At 40.6% G+C, this 16,788-nt stretch overlaps 1 protein-coding gene across 1 annotated transcript in view; it reads left to right on the top strand.

Moving 5' to 3' along the window:
• The window catches only part of CDYL2 (chromodomain Y like 2), a 79,110-nt gene that overhangs the window by 39,396 nt on the left and 22,926 nt on the right, over positions 1–16,788 (top strand). Inside the window, exons 2-3 of the mRNA XM_034788597.1 lie at positions 1,287–1,881; positions 16,000–16,217. Of these exons, the coding sequence (XP_034644488.1) occupies positions 1,287–1,881; positions 16,000–16,217 (813 nt within the window). The remainder of the gene's footprint in view (positions 1–1,286; positions 1,882–15,999; positions 16,218–16,788) is intronic.

The following is a 16,788-nucleotide window of genomic DNA, read 5'->3' as shown; positions in this document are numbered from 1 at the left end:
TAATAGTAGATATGTCCAGAAAGGAATAGGAGATAACAGTTAAACAGGTATTTAGTTTTGGCGGGGAGAAGTGAAAATAAGCTGAGGGAAGTGGCACAGTGCATGTAAACATGCCGACTTTTCACCTCAGGGGACCAATAAAAGTTGTTGCACTAACCCATTTAATTTTTTCTTTGTCTGTACCAGTACTGTTAACTTTTGCTTTATACATCTGGAGACCTGAATTAAGTTTGGTGTCAGATGCAAATCAGTTAGTTTCAGTTTAGTGTCAGTCATCAGAGGCCAGATTTTCAAAAATAAATGTGCTAAGTTCACATACACTGATGTGTGTGCACAAATTTCAGTGCAAACACTGCATCCATAGAGAAATCGGACTTTGGGAGAGCTGGCAAATATAAAAGTTAACACACAAGGTTGCAAATGTGGCCCTCAATATACAGGATGACCACACAATTTAGTACGATTTCTTTGCGAGATAGTTTCAGAGATGAAGTAGCAGGGGTTCCTATCGTTCAGGTAATAAGAGAACTGTCACTATCAGAGCATACGTATACACAGAATAGAGTGTTCAATGTATAAAGAGGGCAGCAAAAGATACGTTAGCTTTTTTCAAAGGGAGACAGCTGAGGAGGATGACAATATGGTCTCATTTTAGAAATGCAGTTTCAATGGTAACACACATTCTTTACTGATCGTAAGCCTCATATATTCCCAGAGTTAGCCATACTCAGAAAACACGGTTGTACATTATTACAGTTAAGATTCCTTCACAGGGAAAACAGGTGAGTGCCTGCAAATGGGATTGCTATTAACGTACCAAATGGGCCAGCAAAGTTCCTCCATATATACAGCCAGATCTGCTTGTGAGCATTCTTTGATAAATGAGGACATTTAGCTGAGATACATAAATGGAATATCAAGCAGTATATGCAGGAGCCAGGTAGGCCACATCAACAGTCAGCCAGGGTCTATTGAGGATCTGATGGGACTACAGGTGTGGGGGGGGGGAATCGGAGAGGTTTCTAAAAAATGAGAATATGTTTGATCTGTTTGGCAAAATTTCTGTTTAGCCTGCTTAGAGAGTCTGCAGCGTTCAGTGCCAGAATGCAATATCAGTTTATATTCACAATAGGGACCTGATTCTCATTTACACAAAGGTCCCGGTAAACAGCCTCTGGCAGTGTAAAGGCACCTTAGTGTAACTGAGGATCAGGCCCTAAATGTTTTTCATGACTGAATTTGTTTTTCTTTCTAACAGCTAATGGTATCTCCTCTTTTTCTATTAGGTTGAGAGGATTGTTGACAAAAGGAAGAACAAAAAGGGCAAATGGGAATATCTTATCAGATGGAAAGGCTATGGAAGCAATGAGGACACGTGGGAACCTGAGCATCACCTATTGCATTGTGAGGAATTTATTGATGAGTTCAACGGACTACGTGTCACTAGAGAAAAACGAGCAAAACATGGGAAACAGACCAGTGCGCCAAAATTTTTACGAGAAAGCCGAGGGTCATCTGTTGAGAAAATATCACACAGACCTTCTGAATCTGGGAAGGCCAAAGGGTCAACACATAAAAGAAAGCGAATTAACCCATCTCTTCAAAAACAGAAAAGAGGGTACACAGCAAAGCCGGCACCTGCTGGTGACAGGGCCGCTAAAACTGTGACTTACCGAACTACGCCCAGTGGTTTACAGATCATGCCATTGAAAAAGCCTCACAATGGCCTACAGAACGGAGATGCTGGTCACGAGAAAGAATCTAGACATTTTGGCAATGGCTCACAACAGCAAAATATGGATTTAAATGGCCATGAAGGAGAACATGATTTGCCCAGCATGTTGGAAGTTAATAATGATGTGCCTGTTGTGAATGGAATCGGTATGTGATTTAAACAGCAACAGTCCTTTCTGTTGGGTTTTAATTATGGCAATTGATAAAAGAGCCCAATTCATGGAAAAGTTATTATCATACAGCATGAGTAATAAGCACATGAAAAAGGTCCAGACTCTGCACACAATTTTCCATCGATCCACTTCTTCACCTCCCTCCCTTTTCCCGCTGAGTCATGTGAGGCAATGTGGACTGTGTCACACACCTCTCTGGTGTGTTTTATTTACAGGTATTTGTGGGGGAGGGATGCCGAGGAATGGTGTGGGGGCGACAGTTGAGGTATGTACAACACTGAAATTCTGGCTATACCTCTTACCAACTCACTATTTGCTTCTCAATTCCACAAGTACCAGCCCAGTACTCCAGAAAAGGCAGGATCTTGGAAACTATCTTAGTATTAATTTGTTGCCTAAACTTTGTGATAAATGTGCCTGGATAATTTTACAGTACTTATTACTGCCACTAGTAACTTTTAGGAGGTAATTATTCAGGATTGCCATTCCAGATGAGCCCAGAAGTCAGTATCTCTTGACAGTGACTTGATTCATAGGAAGGTGCAAGACAAAGACTTCATTGGAAGATACAAGGAATCCCATAGTAGACAATTTATAATAACCTGCCCAGAGGGGATGTTTATTCCTTAGCCCAGTAGTTAGTGATTGGCTTATGTCCTGGAGAATGGAGTTTATACCCCTTTAAAAAAATCATCCTGTTTAAAATAATTGTGGAGTTTCTCATTGCCCACAGAATTGTCAAATCCTTTTTAAATCATACTAAGCACTTGACATCAATGATACCTTGTATAATTTCTGTGGGTTAATTATGTGTTGTGTATTTCATTTTATCAGTTTCTCCCTTTCAATTTCATTGAATATCCACTTGTTCCTATAGTGTGTGAAAAGGTAAATAGGAGCAACCAATTTATCATGCATCGCCTCAATAAGCCAAGGAGTGCCAGGTCTTTTCAATCTCTCCCCATATAGCAGTCTTGCCATGTTTCTAATGATTTTCATTGCCCTTCTCTGGCCCCTTCTGTTTCTGCTGTATATTTTTGGAGACAGTGTGAGCAGAACTGAACTCAGTATTCCAGGTGAGGGTGTACTGCTGACTGATATAATAGCACTACACTGTTTTCAGTATTGTTTTCTATTCCTTTCCTTATACTGCCTAACATTTTGTTTGGGTTTTTTACTGCTGCTGCACAGCAAGCAGAGGTTTTCATTGAGGGGTTCACAATGACCCACCAATCTTTTTTCCTGAGTGATTACAGTTAATTTAGAATCCAGCAATGTGTATGAGTAGTTCAAATTCCTTCCATTTCATCTGCTGTGATGTTGCCAATTCAGGACTCTCTCTCTCTCTCTCTCTCTCTAGTTCCTCACAATTTCTTCTAGTCGTCAAATTTTGTTCACTACAGATGTTTCTAGCACTTCACTTCCTTTTCAGATCATTTATATGTATATCAAACAAACCAGTCTTACTACAGGTCCGTAGGGCAGCCCACTGTTAATCAGTTGCCATGATGGAACAAATGGTTTCCTTTCCACTCTTTATTTTTGTTAGCCAATTTCTAATCCATGATAGTATTAGTTTCCTTAATAGCCTCTTGTGAATGACTGTCAAAGGTTTTCTGAAATTCCACATAAATCATATCATATCATCCAGTTTTCCATTATCCACTACATTGTGGACAGACATTCAAAGAACTCTAGTAGGTTAGAGAGGTGCAGTATTCTTTGACAGGAGCCATACTAGGTTGCCCCAACATGGCCATCAAGGTGTTTTTAATTCCTTAATTACTGTTTTGGTATTGTTTCAGTGAGATAAGTATGCAGTTTATTTCTTTGCTAATCCCATAACCTTGATTATTATAGTTACCCCAGCAGTTGCCACACTACACAACCATTGCTGTTATTTGGGTATTGCATAAGAAGTTCACACCTACATTTTGTGAAATTAAAGCCTTGCAAGTGAGATGCACCGAAATGCCCATTAACTTGAACCCTTTCAAGTGCACACACAGGCATTAATGCACCAATGTTCATGGTAGCCAGGCTGAAAATAAGGCACTTGTGTTCCAATCTGAGCATCCAAATGTCCTGTCCAGAGAAAGCTCATCTTTAAGCATATGAGTAATCCCAAAGGCTTCAGTGAGGCAACTCTCGTGCTTAAAGCTGAGAGTCTGGGCTTCTGTGCTTTGCTGGGTTTGGGTGAAGGAGTCTGTTTGAAAATTGAGCTTCAGCTGTGTTGTGTGTGTAACCCCTCTGCCCATCTAAGTTGGCAGCAACCAGGGCCGGGTTCTGTATCTAGGGGTTCTGTTTCAATAACATAATGCAAAACCGGCTCGAGCCCCAACCCAGTGACCTGGGACAATTACATTCCACCCCCTGGGCCCCTTTAAGAGGCAATATTTCTCCTCTCGCAAGCACGGAGTCTGAGTGTAGCAGAAAATGTTCAATAACATGAGGTAAACGACATCAGCATTAAATTGGAAAAAACACCACAAACAGGATTCCTAACACAAACCATGATCAAAAGACCCACCCCAGCAAATTGGGCCATGTCCTTTCCCTTTGGTTCTTGAATCCAGCAACCCAAAAATCACCCAGAGTCCCCAAAGTCCAACACCCCCAAAGTCTCTGTCCCTGGTCAGTGCAGCCCCAGAGTAAAAGGGGGGAATGTAGGGTGTTAAGGGGCACCTTACGTGATCCGAGCCCGACCGGCTGTCTCTCCGTGGGGTTCTGCCACAGCCTTCACCACAAGCCAGTCCACTTCCTGCCGTCCCACAAACTGCTCTGCTCTATGAGCTGCTCCGCTCCACTCACCGACCTGTGAGCCGCTCCAGCCAGCCCCGCAAACAGCTCCGCTTGCCATTCATTGGGCCACTCCAACTATCCCCACAAGGCTCCGTGCTGTTCGCTGCTCCTCCAGCCATCTCCGCAAACTGCTCCACCAGCCGCTTAGCAATATAGCTTCAGGCTCCCCCACTAGTTAACACAGCACTCAGTGATCTCAGCTCTTAGTCACTTTAGCTCTTTTGTGGTTTCAGCTCTTAGTGATTTCAGCTCCTAGTAGGGGAGCCCTAGTGCTGGTGCACCATTGGCCCAAAGTGAATTCAGCTCAGCAGCCACCTGTAACTAGACTCCTAATAGAATCAAAGTTAGCTCTAACATTCAACAGTGGAGAGAGGACGTGGTGCAATTGGTGTTTCAGGCCCTCAAAGGGGGGAGGGGGAGGGCCATACCATCAGGTACAAATACCTGTCCCCACCCTCTCTCAATTCACTGGGTTGTGGAACCCATGTCCCTTGTCTAGCGAGTGCCACTTAGGTGATGGTGAGATCCTCTGTCATAAAACAGTTTCATTGTCCTTGATTCACATAATCAGGGTAACAACACTTTATTCCTCCTGCCCCAATAACAGAAAAACTGGGGATCCCACCCCATCCAAAGTAACCACTATCAGTTGCTGTTGTCTCATGCCAGGCGGGTGGGTGTGCCTATGCAAACCAGATCAGCCCCTGGAGTTCTTTTCCACACTCGCCATAATTCACCACCAGATGTCAGGTTAGAGCTCATCCTGACTCTGCTTATATGTGTATAACATTTAAGTTATTTTTTTGTAGTTATAGATTTTAATGAATGAAAGTTTTTAATGCCTATTGCTCTTAATTCATTTTCCAGTACACAATGTATTTATTCACAATGCAGTGGTTTTTACACATACCTTCCTTTTATATTTTAAGATCATTTTGTTAAAAGGGGAAAATAAACAAGAATTCGAGGGGCAAATAAACTTTCATTTGTCCCTAGGGGGGGAAAAAACGGTATCTCCCATTCCTTGAATAATACCCTTGACAGGTCTGTCTAGAAAAAAAACCCTTCCTTGCCCTGAGCTCCCAGGTGTGCAGACACTTATGGATATGCCTTATGGCATAACAGCAGATGGCCCAAACTATCTGAGAACATTTCTTTATAATGATTTTTACATTGTATCTCCCCCACTCCTTCACTTCTATTCTTGTACTTTACACTCGTCTTGCTCCCTTCACTCCATTCTGTTCTTTCTGCAGCCAGAAGCAAAGTGAAGCTGAATTTTGATCTCTACATCTTGAGTTTAGATGCATATCCTCCAAAAGTTCTATATCTAGCAGCACTCCTGAGTTGACGATTCCATCCAGTCTCACTTTGCAGTGGCCAACATGCACAATGGAGAAGAGAAAAAGGGGACAAACTATGCAACCAAAATAAGAGGGGAAGGGATAGAAAACGGGCAAGGAGGAGCAGGCAAGACAGACTAAAAGTAATGCTTTAAAATTTTTTTTGCTATAGGCTTTTGAAATTTCTTCCATTCCCTGTCAGGAAGAAATTAGAGAGTGTGACAGAAACCACAGGTAAATCAAAGAAATCTGCACTGCTATTCATTTCCGGCTGAGATGAATATGTTCTTTCCTCAGTTTGCACACTTACGGGAAGGCTTATTAGTATTAATACAGATGCCAGTTGTGATGAGGGCATATGTCCACTTAGTACTGGACTGACATCAACAACTCCTTTTACATAGGACAGCAACTAAGTCTTCAGTCATCCCCAATCTTGGCTATAGTCCAACCCATAGCCTAGAAGTGAAAGGCCCCATATCCCATCACCCTGAACCAAAAGTGCCTTTCATACTATAGCAATAATGAATAATTGAATTAACCTGATAATTAAATTTATACCATAAGCTGAGTAACCCTATAATTAAATAACCTGTATTTTGTCTATAAAATACCACACATACTAATGGTGCTGTAGAAATAAAATAATATATGTTCGGGGACTGAGGCTCAGTGGCTCCCTAAAGTGGCCTCCACTAATGCATGCCCTGCTTTGTATACACATATACTTGTATGGGCTATCACCTGCACACCCCACGGATACAATTTTCACCAACAGACCCATGGGGTACTTGTAGATGTGCGTGCATGCGCGTGCACATTACTGGAGGTTTGGACCACTGTGCAGCTATGTCAGACTCAGCAGAGCAGCTGGGATAGCCACAGACACGGCTTTTGCCTCTGCATCCCATGGACTTGCTTTCTTCCCAGGATCTGCTGGATTGGGAGACTACACCTTTTGCCCACAATCTGCACCCTCCCTCCTGAGGAGATAATTGCCTGGAAAAATACTGCCTCTTCCATAGACTTCTCTGCCGAAGGGAAGAATCCAGCCCCAACCTTGAAAGCCCAGATCAAGTAGTGCTTACCATCTTCTCCTATTATCTTTTAAGGGAATCAACAGCTGGTGATAAAAGCTTCAAGCACCTCACAATGTACATTAATATCTGTATCTTTAAAATTCTAACGTTCAGTCCCACCTTTTAATACATTTACCAACATAAAAAGAAATCTCCATTCTGCATTCCTCCACTTACTCTTAATTTTCCTTAATCACAAGATTACTGTATTTTATTAGTTCTGTTACCTAGAATGGCAGAAAAGAACCATGTAACAAATGACTATATGAATACTTATATCTGCCTCCATTAGGGTAAAAGTTTTTTGCCTGGTGGACATTAGAGGACAACATAAATCAAAAATGCCCTGAGCCGCACTGGTTCTGTCCACTAGGGGGCTGGACTTGCCATCTACACTAGCTAGTCCATTTCAACACACAGCATTGTAATTCCCGTGAAATAGCCACATCCTCTCAGCTCTTCCCTGTCAGTAAGTGTAAGGGTGTGCTGTAGGTTAATGTACACTGCTCTCTTGTTTCCTTTGCATCTTGCCATAAACTAGGAACACCTATTGTTTTGATGTTGCTAAGGAGATGCGTGCTGTTAGCCTTGGAGGTCTGGACTCTTGCATTGTGAATGACTATAATAGGCCAGGCCATGAGGAAAACAAACACTAGGTAAACTCTGGAACATCTGTTGAAAAAAACTTTCTATAGCTTGAAGCAGTATTCTGATGACATTTGTTGTCTAAAGGTGCCACAGGACCCTCTGTTGTTTGTTGTCTTCTGTTATCCCATTGCTATCTGCTTCTTTCATGATACTGCAATTGAGAGTGATTGTTGTGTCAAATTCTTTGACAGCATCAAATTTTTCCCTTTAAATAGTCTTCTTCCTGCCCTACTCTAGTTCTGCACACCATCTGCTGAAGAATTCCTGCTTGTTATGTATCACTAACCTCTGTATCTTTTCATTATGAAAACCTTCATAGTGTCATGGTGTCCTTAATTTAAATATTCTCTATCAACCCAGTTTCCTGCTTCCCTTTATTCCCCTTGTTCTGTTAATTATAGGAAACAGTAAAATGCAACCAAAAATACTCACTTTTTAAGTGTTGTTGTAGCCAAGTTGATCCCAGGATATTAGAGAGAAAAGGTGGGTGAGGTAATATCTTTTATTGGACCAACTTCTGTTGGTGAGAAAGACAAGCTTTGGAGCTTACAGAGCTCTTTTTCAGGTCTGGGAAACATACTCAAAGGCCTGGTCCACACTAACCCCCCACTTCGGAGTAAGGTACGCAAATTCAGCTACGTTAATAATGTAGCTGAATTCGAAGTACCTTAGTCCAAACTTACCGCGGGTCCAGACGTGGCAGGCAGGCTCCCCCATCGATGCCGCGTACTCCTCTCGCTGAGCTGGAGTACCGGCGTTGATGGCAAGCACTTCCGGGATCGATCCGGGATCGATTTATCGCGTCTAGACAAGACACGATAAATCGATCCCAGAAGATCGATCGCTTACATCCGGACCAGGAAGTAAGTATAGACGTACCCAAAGTGTCACAGCTAAACACAAGGTGGAACAGATTGTTTAGCATAAGTAGTTAACACATTTTAAGGGACCATTCAAGATAAAGTGGCCATCATGGGGGCGGGGAGGGGGGGAGGAAGGAAGGTGAGGGAGGCAGCTGGGGGTGGGGGGTTATGTGGGTGAAACCAGACAAATCAGTATGCTCTCGAATGAACTCACACAGGAAAAATTATAACAACAAAAACACATCACCTGTGGGTGAGCACTTTTTACAAAGTGATCTGACCTATCAGTCCTCATCCTCAAAGGAAAGATGCATAACAACACTTTCCAATGGACTGAATAGACACATTGCAGTAATAAACCATAAATCCAATAATAATCCCAAACCCCTTGCCCCTGCTGCCTTTTTCCTCTTTCCTTCACCCACCTATAACTGGAGGGGTGTTAACACGCCACTTCACCTGGAATGGCCCTTTGAAATAAGAACATAACATAAGAACATAAGAATGGCCATACTGGGTCAGACCAAAGGTCCGTCCAGCCCAGTATGCTGTCTACCGACAGTGACCAATGCCAGGTGTCCCAGAGGGAATGAACCTAACAGGTAATGATCAAGTGATCTCTCTCCTGCCATCCATCTCCACCCTCTGACAAACAGAGGCTAGGGACATCATTCCTTACCCATCCTGGCTAATAGCCATTAATGGACTTAACCTCCATGAATTTAAACCCTCTTATAGTCCTAACCTTCATAACCTCCTCAGGCAAGGAGTTCCACAGGTTGGCTGTGTGAAGAAGAACTTCCTTTTATTTGTTTTAAACCTGCTGCCCATTAATTTCATTTGGTGGCCCCTAGTTCTTATATTATGGGAACAAGTAAATAACTTTTCCTTATTCACTTTCTCCACACCACTCAGGATTTTATATACCTCTATCATATCCCTCCTTAGTCTCCTCTTTTCCAAGCCGAAAAGTCCTAGCCTCTTTAATTTCTCCTCATATGGGACCCGTTCCAAACCCCTAATCATTTTAGTTGCCCTTCTCTGAACTTTTTCTAATGCCAGTATATCTTTTTTGAGATGAGGAAACCACATCTGTATGCACTATTCAAGATGTGGGCGTACCATGGATTTATATAAGGGCAATAAGATATTCTCTGTCTTATTCTCTATCCCTTTTTGAATGATTCCCAACATCCTATTTGCTTTTTTGACTGTCGCTGCACACTGCGTGGACGTCTTCAGAGAACTATCCACGAAGACTCCAAGATCTCTTTCCTGATTAGCTGTAGCTAAATTAGCCCCCATCATATTGTATGTATAGTTGGGGTTATTTTTTCCAATGTGCATTACTTTACATTTATCCACATTAAATTTCATTTGCCATTTATTTGCCATTAATTTGTGTGTTAACTGCTTATGCTAAACAATCTGTTCCACCTTAGCTGTGACACTCTGGTCCAATAAGAGATATTACCTCACCCACCTTGTCTCACTTTCTCAGGTCAGTCTGGATAGAAATGTGTTGATTTAAGGAAACTTGCAGATGCGTAATTGATTACATGGCTCTAAAACTATTACCAAAACACACACCTGAGAGTTTAATGCAACAGAACTGTCTCTGGGACATTCTTATTTTCATTTGCTCTTCTGGAACATCCTTGCAACAAGTAACAAACTTGGTTAAAGTGTGAGAGACTCATCATTAGGGCCCTACCAAATTCAAGGCCCATTTTGGTCAATTTCATGGTCATCGGATTTTAAAAATCGTAAATGTCATGATTTCAGCCACCCTTACTTCTGTGATGCTGCTGGTGGGGCGCTGCCTTCGGAGCTGGGCACCTGGCCAACAGCCACTGCTCTCCGGTTGCCCAGCTTAGAAGTAAGGGTGGCAAATTGTGACCCCCCTGCAGCTCCCTTTTGGGTCAGGACCTCCAATTTGGGGAATGCTGGTCTCCCCCATGAAATCTGTATAGTATAGGGTAAAAGCACACAAAAGATCAGATTTCACAGGAGGAGAACAGATTTCACAGTCCGTGACATGTTTTTCATGAATTTGGTAGGGCCCTACTCATCAATTCTTAGCTAACATGGTAGCTAGAGAGACAGTGTGGCCTAGTGCATAGGACACTTGACTGGGTTCTGTTCCTGGCTCAGCACTGAACTGCTGTATGACCTTAAGCATGTCACTTCTCTGTTTCCTTTCCCACCCTTTGTTTCATCTTTTTAGACAGTACGTCTATCGGGATGAGTTCTGTACAGCACCTAGCATGATGTGGCCCTGAAGTCAGCTGGGATCTCTAGACACCAATATAAATTTTGTTCCCTTGGTGACTTCTACCAACTCTTCTTCCCAATCTTTACATGGCTCTTTCTACACACTTCATAAGTTTTACTGCAGATTATTTATTACCCGGTATTTAATTTATAGACCTAGCTAAATTAAGGAAACATTGTCTCGTGCTCTCTTTCACATATAAACTGAGAGCACCAAAAAGCTGAACTAAAATTTTCATCTTTGTGCTTAGGCTGGGAAATCAAGCTCAGAGGTAGCTACAGCTTCCTGTGTTTTTTTGTGACATCTCTAATTTATTTCACATACATTATTCATTTTGGGGGGATGGCTAGCTTTACTCCATGCCACAGTCATTTTTCATCTTGACATATTAAGGTGTTAACTGTTACCCTACCATGTACTAACCAGGTGATAAAAGTTAGGCAGCATTTTGTTTTAGGCTGAATATTCAGTAGGAAGACAGATTATTTAATTATAGCTGCAGAGGTTAATATTCACTCTCTTGGCCCATCTCAAAAGTAGATAACTAAATTATGTGTAGGTTCCAACAACTAGAGATGAGCGTCTGAGTTCCATGCTGGAATACTGATATTGACAGACAGGCAACATTGTTCAGAATTTTGATACAGAATTGCTCTATCATGGGACTATCAGACATTCCTCCCATAGATAATCCATGGATAGTTATTGGTATTTGTATCAGTTTTAGGTTTCATGCAAAAACGACCAGACCTATTTTAGTTGCATCGGTGTAAATCTTTGCATGCAACCTAAAACAATTATAGGCAAAGTGGGTGTCAGCAGACAGGATTTTAACCAACAGAAGGTCTACGTGCAATCTACAGTGTCATTTGAGGAAAGCATAAATTAGAAAACATAGGTGCCATTGTAGATTGCATGTAGACCTTCTGTTGGTTAAAATCCTGTCAGCTGACACATACTTTGCTTATAATAATTGCTGTGAGGTTAACAGCTTCTTTTGTCATATCTTTAACTTCCCCACTTGGCGCACTATTTGAACAAAATGAGATGCAACAAATAATGATGATAAACTGATTGACGAGAGGCTTTTTGTTTTGATGGATTTCCCTTAAGAATTAAGCCCCCACCTTTCCCTTACCATCTGTACTTAGAACAGCTGTTGCTTATTCCTTAATAGTATGCAGATTACCAATGCAGTTAGCCCGAGGCTGCTTCCATCTCATGTCCATTCTTGCATCTAATTTCCTAAGTTCTTTAGACTTTATTGCAAAATCTCCCTCTTCAGCAGGCTTGCAGATGGACCAAACAACATAGTGAGCAGAAAGCAGAGCAAATAGTGCACAAAAGTGGTATTGGAATCTTTGGTCCCCAAAAACAAAAAAAGATGAATTATTCACAACCCCGATTATTCATTTCCCATGAAAGTTTATGCAAGAACTTTTGTTTATTTATAAGAATGTTTGTGAAAAATGAAATTGATGAATACCTAAGTAGAAGTTTGCTTAAAGATTCATACCAGAAGTTGTTCACAGATTTAAAGGCCAGAAGGAACAACTATGATTGTCATGTCTGACTTCTTTCCTAACAAGGCTACCTATTCAAGTAGCCATCTTGAAATTTCTTTGCTTTCCCATTAGGAAAACTTTCTACTCGCACAAAACCGAACACCCTTGCCCCACCCCCTGCCCCGCCCCTTCTCCAAGGCCCCATCCCTGCTCACTCCATCCCTCCTCCCTCTCTCGCTCACTCTCCCCACCTTCACTCACTCATTTTCACCAGGCATTCCAGTCAAAAAACCGGACACCTGTGAACTGTATTTCCCATCTACTGTTTGTAAAAAAGCTACAGTCCTCCAGTCAGGCACAAGAAACAGTACCATGCATCCTAGATGACATACACTTAGTGAACAGAAAATAGATGAAGACCTAGATAAAGGAAGTTGGTTGCAAACAATGACAGGCTGAAATGCTTTCACAAAGTATTTGCTGAATAATTCTGAATGCCGAACAAATCTGTACAAGTGAGTCAGTCACCAGGGCTGCAGACGCTTCTACACTGCTTATCGTTAAGCACATGAATACTCCCACTGACTTCCATGGAACTCCTCCTGAGTTTAAAGTTAAGCACATATGTGTTTGCAAGATTGAGACCTCAGTTTGCAAATAATTCATGAACAGAAAAAAAAGGAATAAACTACCAGACAAGTCATTGTGCTCTAGTAATGAGTCACTAAAACAAGGAAGAAGCCAAAAATGTACAAGTTATAATTTTTAAAATTTCAAGCATTTTAAAATGTGGCGTTGGTCTGGGATTTTTACATTTGAAAATAATTCTTGTCAAAAAAACAAACAAAAACCCCCTAAAGGCTTCAAATATTCTTTCTAAACTAAGGAACTACTTTAAATTTAATGTTTCAATTAATAAACCATTATTTAATTGAATATATCTGCTAGAGCTCTACTAGAGAGTGTCTATAATTTAACTCTAAAAAGAGTTTTATTAAATCCCAGAAAAAATAGAATTAACAAATATGTATATATTAAATCAGGCCAGAATACTATCAGCTGAATACTATTAGACATTTAATATAGTTTAGTACTAAATATAAGAATTGCAGGGTATAAACGGATATTTTACAGGATGTGAACATTTGCAGAGTCCAGGGTTTAGTGACGGCTAGTCATGTCGTTGAATTAGCTACTCAGACATCGAGTAATGGAAATATTAAGACTATCGAAGGAAGATGGCTGGCTCCTGTTAGGGAATCTTTCACTATAAATTCATCATTACAGTCATCAGTAACAATGTGTTTTTAATTGGACAAAGATGAACTAAGCTACAAAATTTAAATCCATGTCCTAATTTCCATCCCTCCTCCTCAAAAAAACCTTCTTAGCTTTTTAATACCAAAACCAGGAGGTTGGTTTACTCCGCTCTAGAGGTAAGAACAAACAATTAAATACAGATTCAGGTTTGGATGCAGACTGTACTCCTCTTTTTCCTTCCTGCATGTTTGGAATATTTTGGGACCATCTCTCTCTTTTTTTTAAAAAATGGCCAATATATCAAGTAAATTGAGCAACTTTAATTTCTGCTTTTGCATAGTCTATATAAGAACATAAGAATGGTCTGACCCAGTATGGCCAATGGTCCACCTAGCTCAGTATACTGTCTTCCGACAGTGGCCAGTGCCAGATGCTTCAAAGGGAGTGAACAGAACAGTGAAATGTATCAAGTCATCTACCCCGTCATCCAGTCTCAGTTTCTAGCAGTCAGAGGTTTAGAGACACTCTGACCATCTTGACTAATAACCACTGATGAACCTATCCGCCATGAACTTATCTAATTATTTTATTCACCCATCATTTTAATGGTAATGACATTTAAAATATCTATAACTGCAAAAAGGAGGAGACTTACAGAAAGCATGTGTTTAGGATATTTTTATGACTCCGTAACACAGCCTTTGGCCTACTTGTGTATTGTTACTAATGACAACATATTTCCTGAATATCCCATAGGAATTATAAATATGAACAGAGCAGGAGTTACAATTTGTTGCAAGCAGAACTCAGGATAAGCTGAATGTTTCTCAGTAAGATGCTGTTTCGTTGTGGTGGTTTTGTTTTTAAAGAGGAAGCATGTATTTCTTGTCATTGATTTAGTGTTTTCCTATCAATATGTGTTCTGCAAAATGGCACCAGCATTAATACATTTTTTTGCAGTTTAATGTTATAAGTACAGGTGATTAAAAAGTCATTATTTACCTACTGTTACTACACAGTGGTATATGAGATACCACAGTTGTGTCCTAGTCTCCCTTTTGTGGGGAGGGGACTTTTTATTAATGTAAAGTTACAATAAGACATTAACATACTTCATTATATATTATTACTTATTAAGGATCAGCTTAATATTCAAAGAACCTGGCTAAAGATTCTGGCTTCCTAGTTGGAGAGCCCTCATTCTCCGAGTATGCTAAAAAGGGTGACCAAATTTTTTAAATGGCTATCCTCTTTTTGGCACTTCTCTTGCGTATATACTTGGTTTAAAAGCTTCTCTAATATGAGGACAGTATGTATTTTACTATTCCACGATTCCATTGAAGGAGAAGTAATATTTTCCCAATAATGTGCAATACAAGGTCTTACTGCTAACAATAAAAAAAAAAAAAAATTGTCATCCTGTTTAAAATGTAGATCCTTTACTGGAGCATTCGGTAATCAGGTCAGGGAACCTCGAGGAAGCCAGCATTTTGTCATGAGATGACTTTTAGTTTTCTCCCAAAACTGTTTTATTCTTGGACATAAACTCCACATGTGCAAATAGGTTTGCCTTTCCCTGCAGCCTCTCCAATGGAGCACCTTGTATCAAGTTGTATCCTAATTTGAGCATAATCTCAGATACCACCGTGGGATAACAGTGGGTAAAATACTACCTTTAATGGTGACCGCTGGAATTATAAGGAAGAGGAGTGTGATAGTGGAGTCAGCTTAGCTGTAAATGTTTGATATGAACTGCTCTATCTTGCTCTGAGTCCCTGTAGAGATGTACAATTGAGGACCCTGTTCCTACATTAAAGTTGCCAAATGGAGTTGGTAATGGCTTTAGCTCTGTATACAAGGAACAATATGTATCTTAGGAAGAGATAATATGGACTAAGTCAGTAATTCCCAGCTTTGCCAAAGAAAACTGAATTAGAATTTTCCCATGGACTTGAGGGTCACCCCAAATTCACATAAAAGAGCAGGGTACAGCTGCTCTCATTTTCCACTACAGGCACATCTGTTGAGACTACGAAAATGCAATGATTGATCTAGATCAGAGTGGTCTTTTGCTCAGATCATGATAGAGCATTTCATGCTGGGATACGCAGGCTGAACTGCTGTAGTAAAAATGAGGAGTCAGGGGACACACTAGAATTCGTGGGCCACATTTGGTTGCTGGACACATTTTTGCCCACCCTTGGAATAGGGTGATCTAGACATCAAGTGAAATTCAAGTTAATAATACACTACACTGTTTTCTTTGGAGGTATAGACATGATCACATGTATCCATTTTGGTTGTTTGCATTTGAAAGGTTCCTCTCTGGCCAATGGAGGCCTGAATCTGCACAGCACTGTGAAAAGGAAACTGGATGGGGAGAAAGATTATGTCTTTGATAAGAGACTAAGGTACAGCGTGCGTCAAAATGAAAGTAACTGTCGGTTCAGGGACATTGTGGTCCGGAAAGAAGATGGTTTCACACACATTCTGCTCTCCAGCCAGACTTCAGATAACAATGCACTGACCCCAGAGGTAAGCATGTAGCCATAAAAGCAAAAGAAAGCCATCTTAATAGATGGGAATGTGGTTAACCTGAAAATTAAGGCAACTCTTAATCTGTATTTTTAGAGGGTGGGGTGGATTGAATATCTTTTTAAAATTTATGGTGCTCAAATATTCCATCTTTCCATGCTTGGAGTTTTATCCAGATGGATCTAACTATTATATGCAATGGAAATTATTTTTTCAAATAATTTCTCCCCAAATAAAAGATGAAGAGTAAGAAAAGGAAAGATGTGATCACTAATCCCTGCCTGCAGTTTTAAGAAGTAGTTTTCAAATGTAAAAATTACTACCCTTAATAATATGTTTGATTAGTGGTGCAAGGATTTATACACATATACATCTCAAATCAGGATCTTATCTCAGGATAAAAATTCAAAAAATTAAGAGTCATCTTAATCCTTCACTGCTTTTATTTAATTGTCCATTTGACATTTTCATGCATTGTATTCTTTACAAACTGAGGCCCCAACCCTGCACTCAACTGCACAGGGATTCAGGGTGTCTCTGTATAAGTGATGTTATTGATTTCCATTGAGTC

This window comes from Trachemys scripta, chromosome 13, assembly GCF_013100865.1.
Source record: "Trachemys scripta elegans isolate TJP31775 chromosome 13, CAS_Tse_1.0, whole genome shotgun sequence".
Classification (NCBI taxonomy): Eukaryota; Metazoa; Chordata; order Testudines; family Emydidae; genus Trachemys; species Trachemys scripta.
Note: the sequence above shows the minus strand (reverse complement) of the source record. Positions and strands in the feature narration are given on the sequence as shown.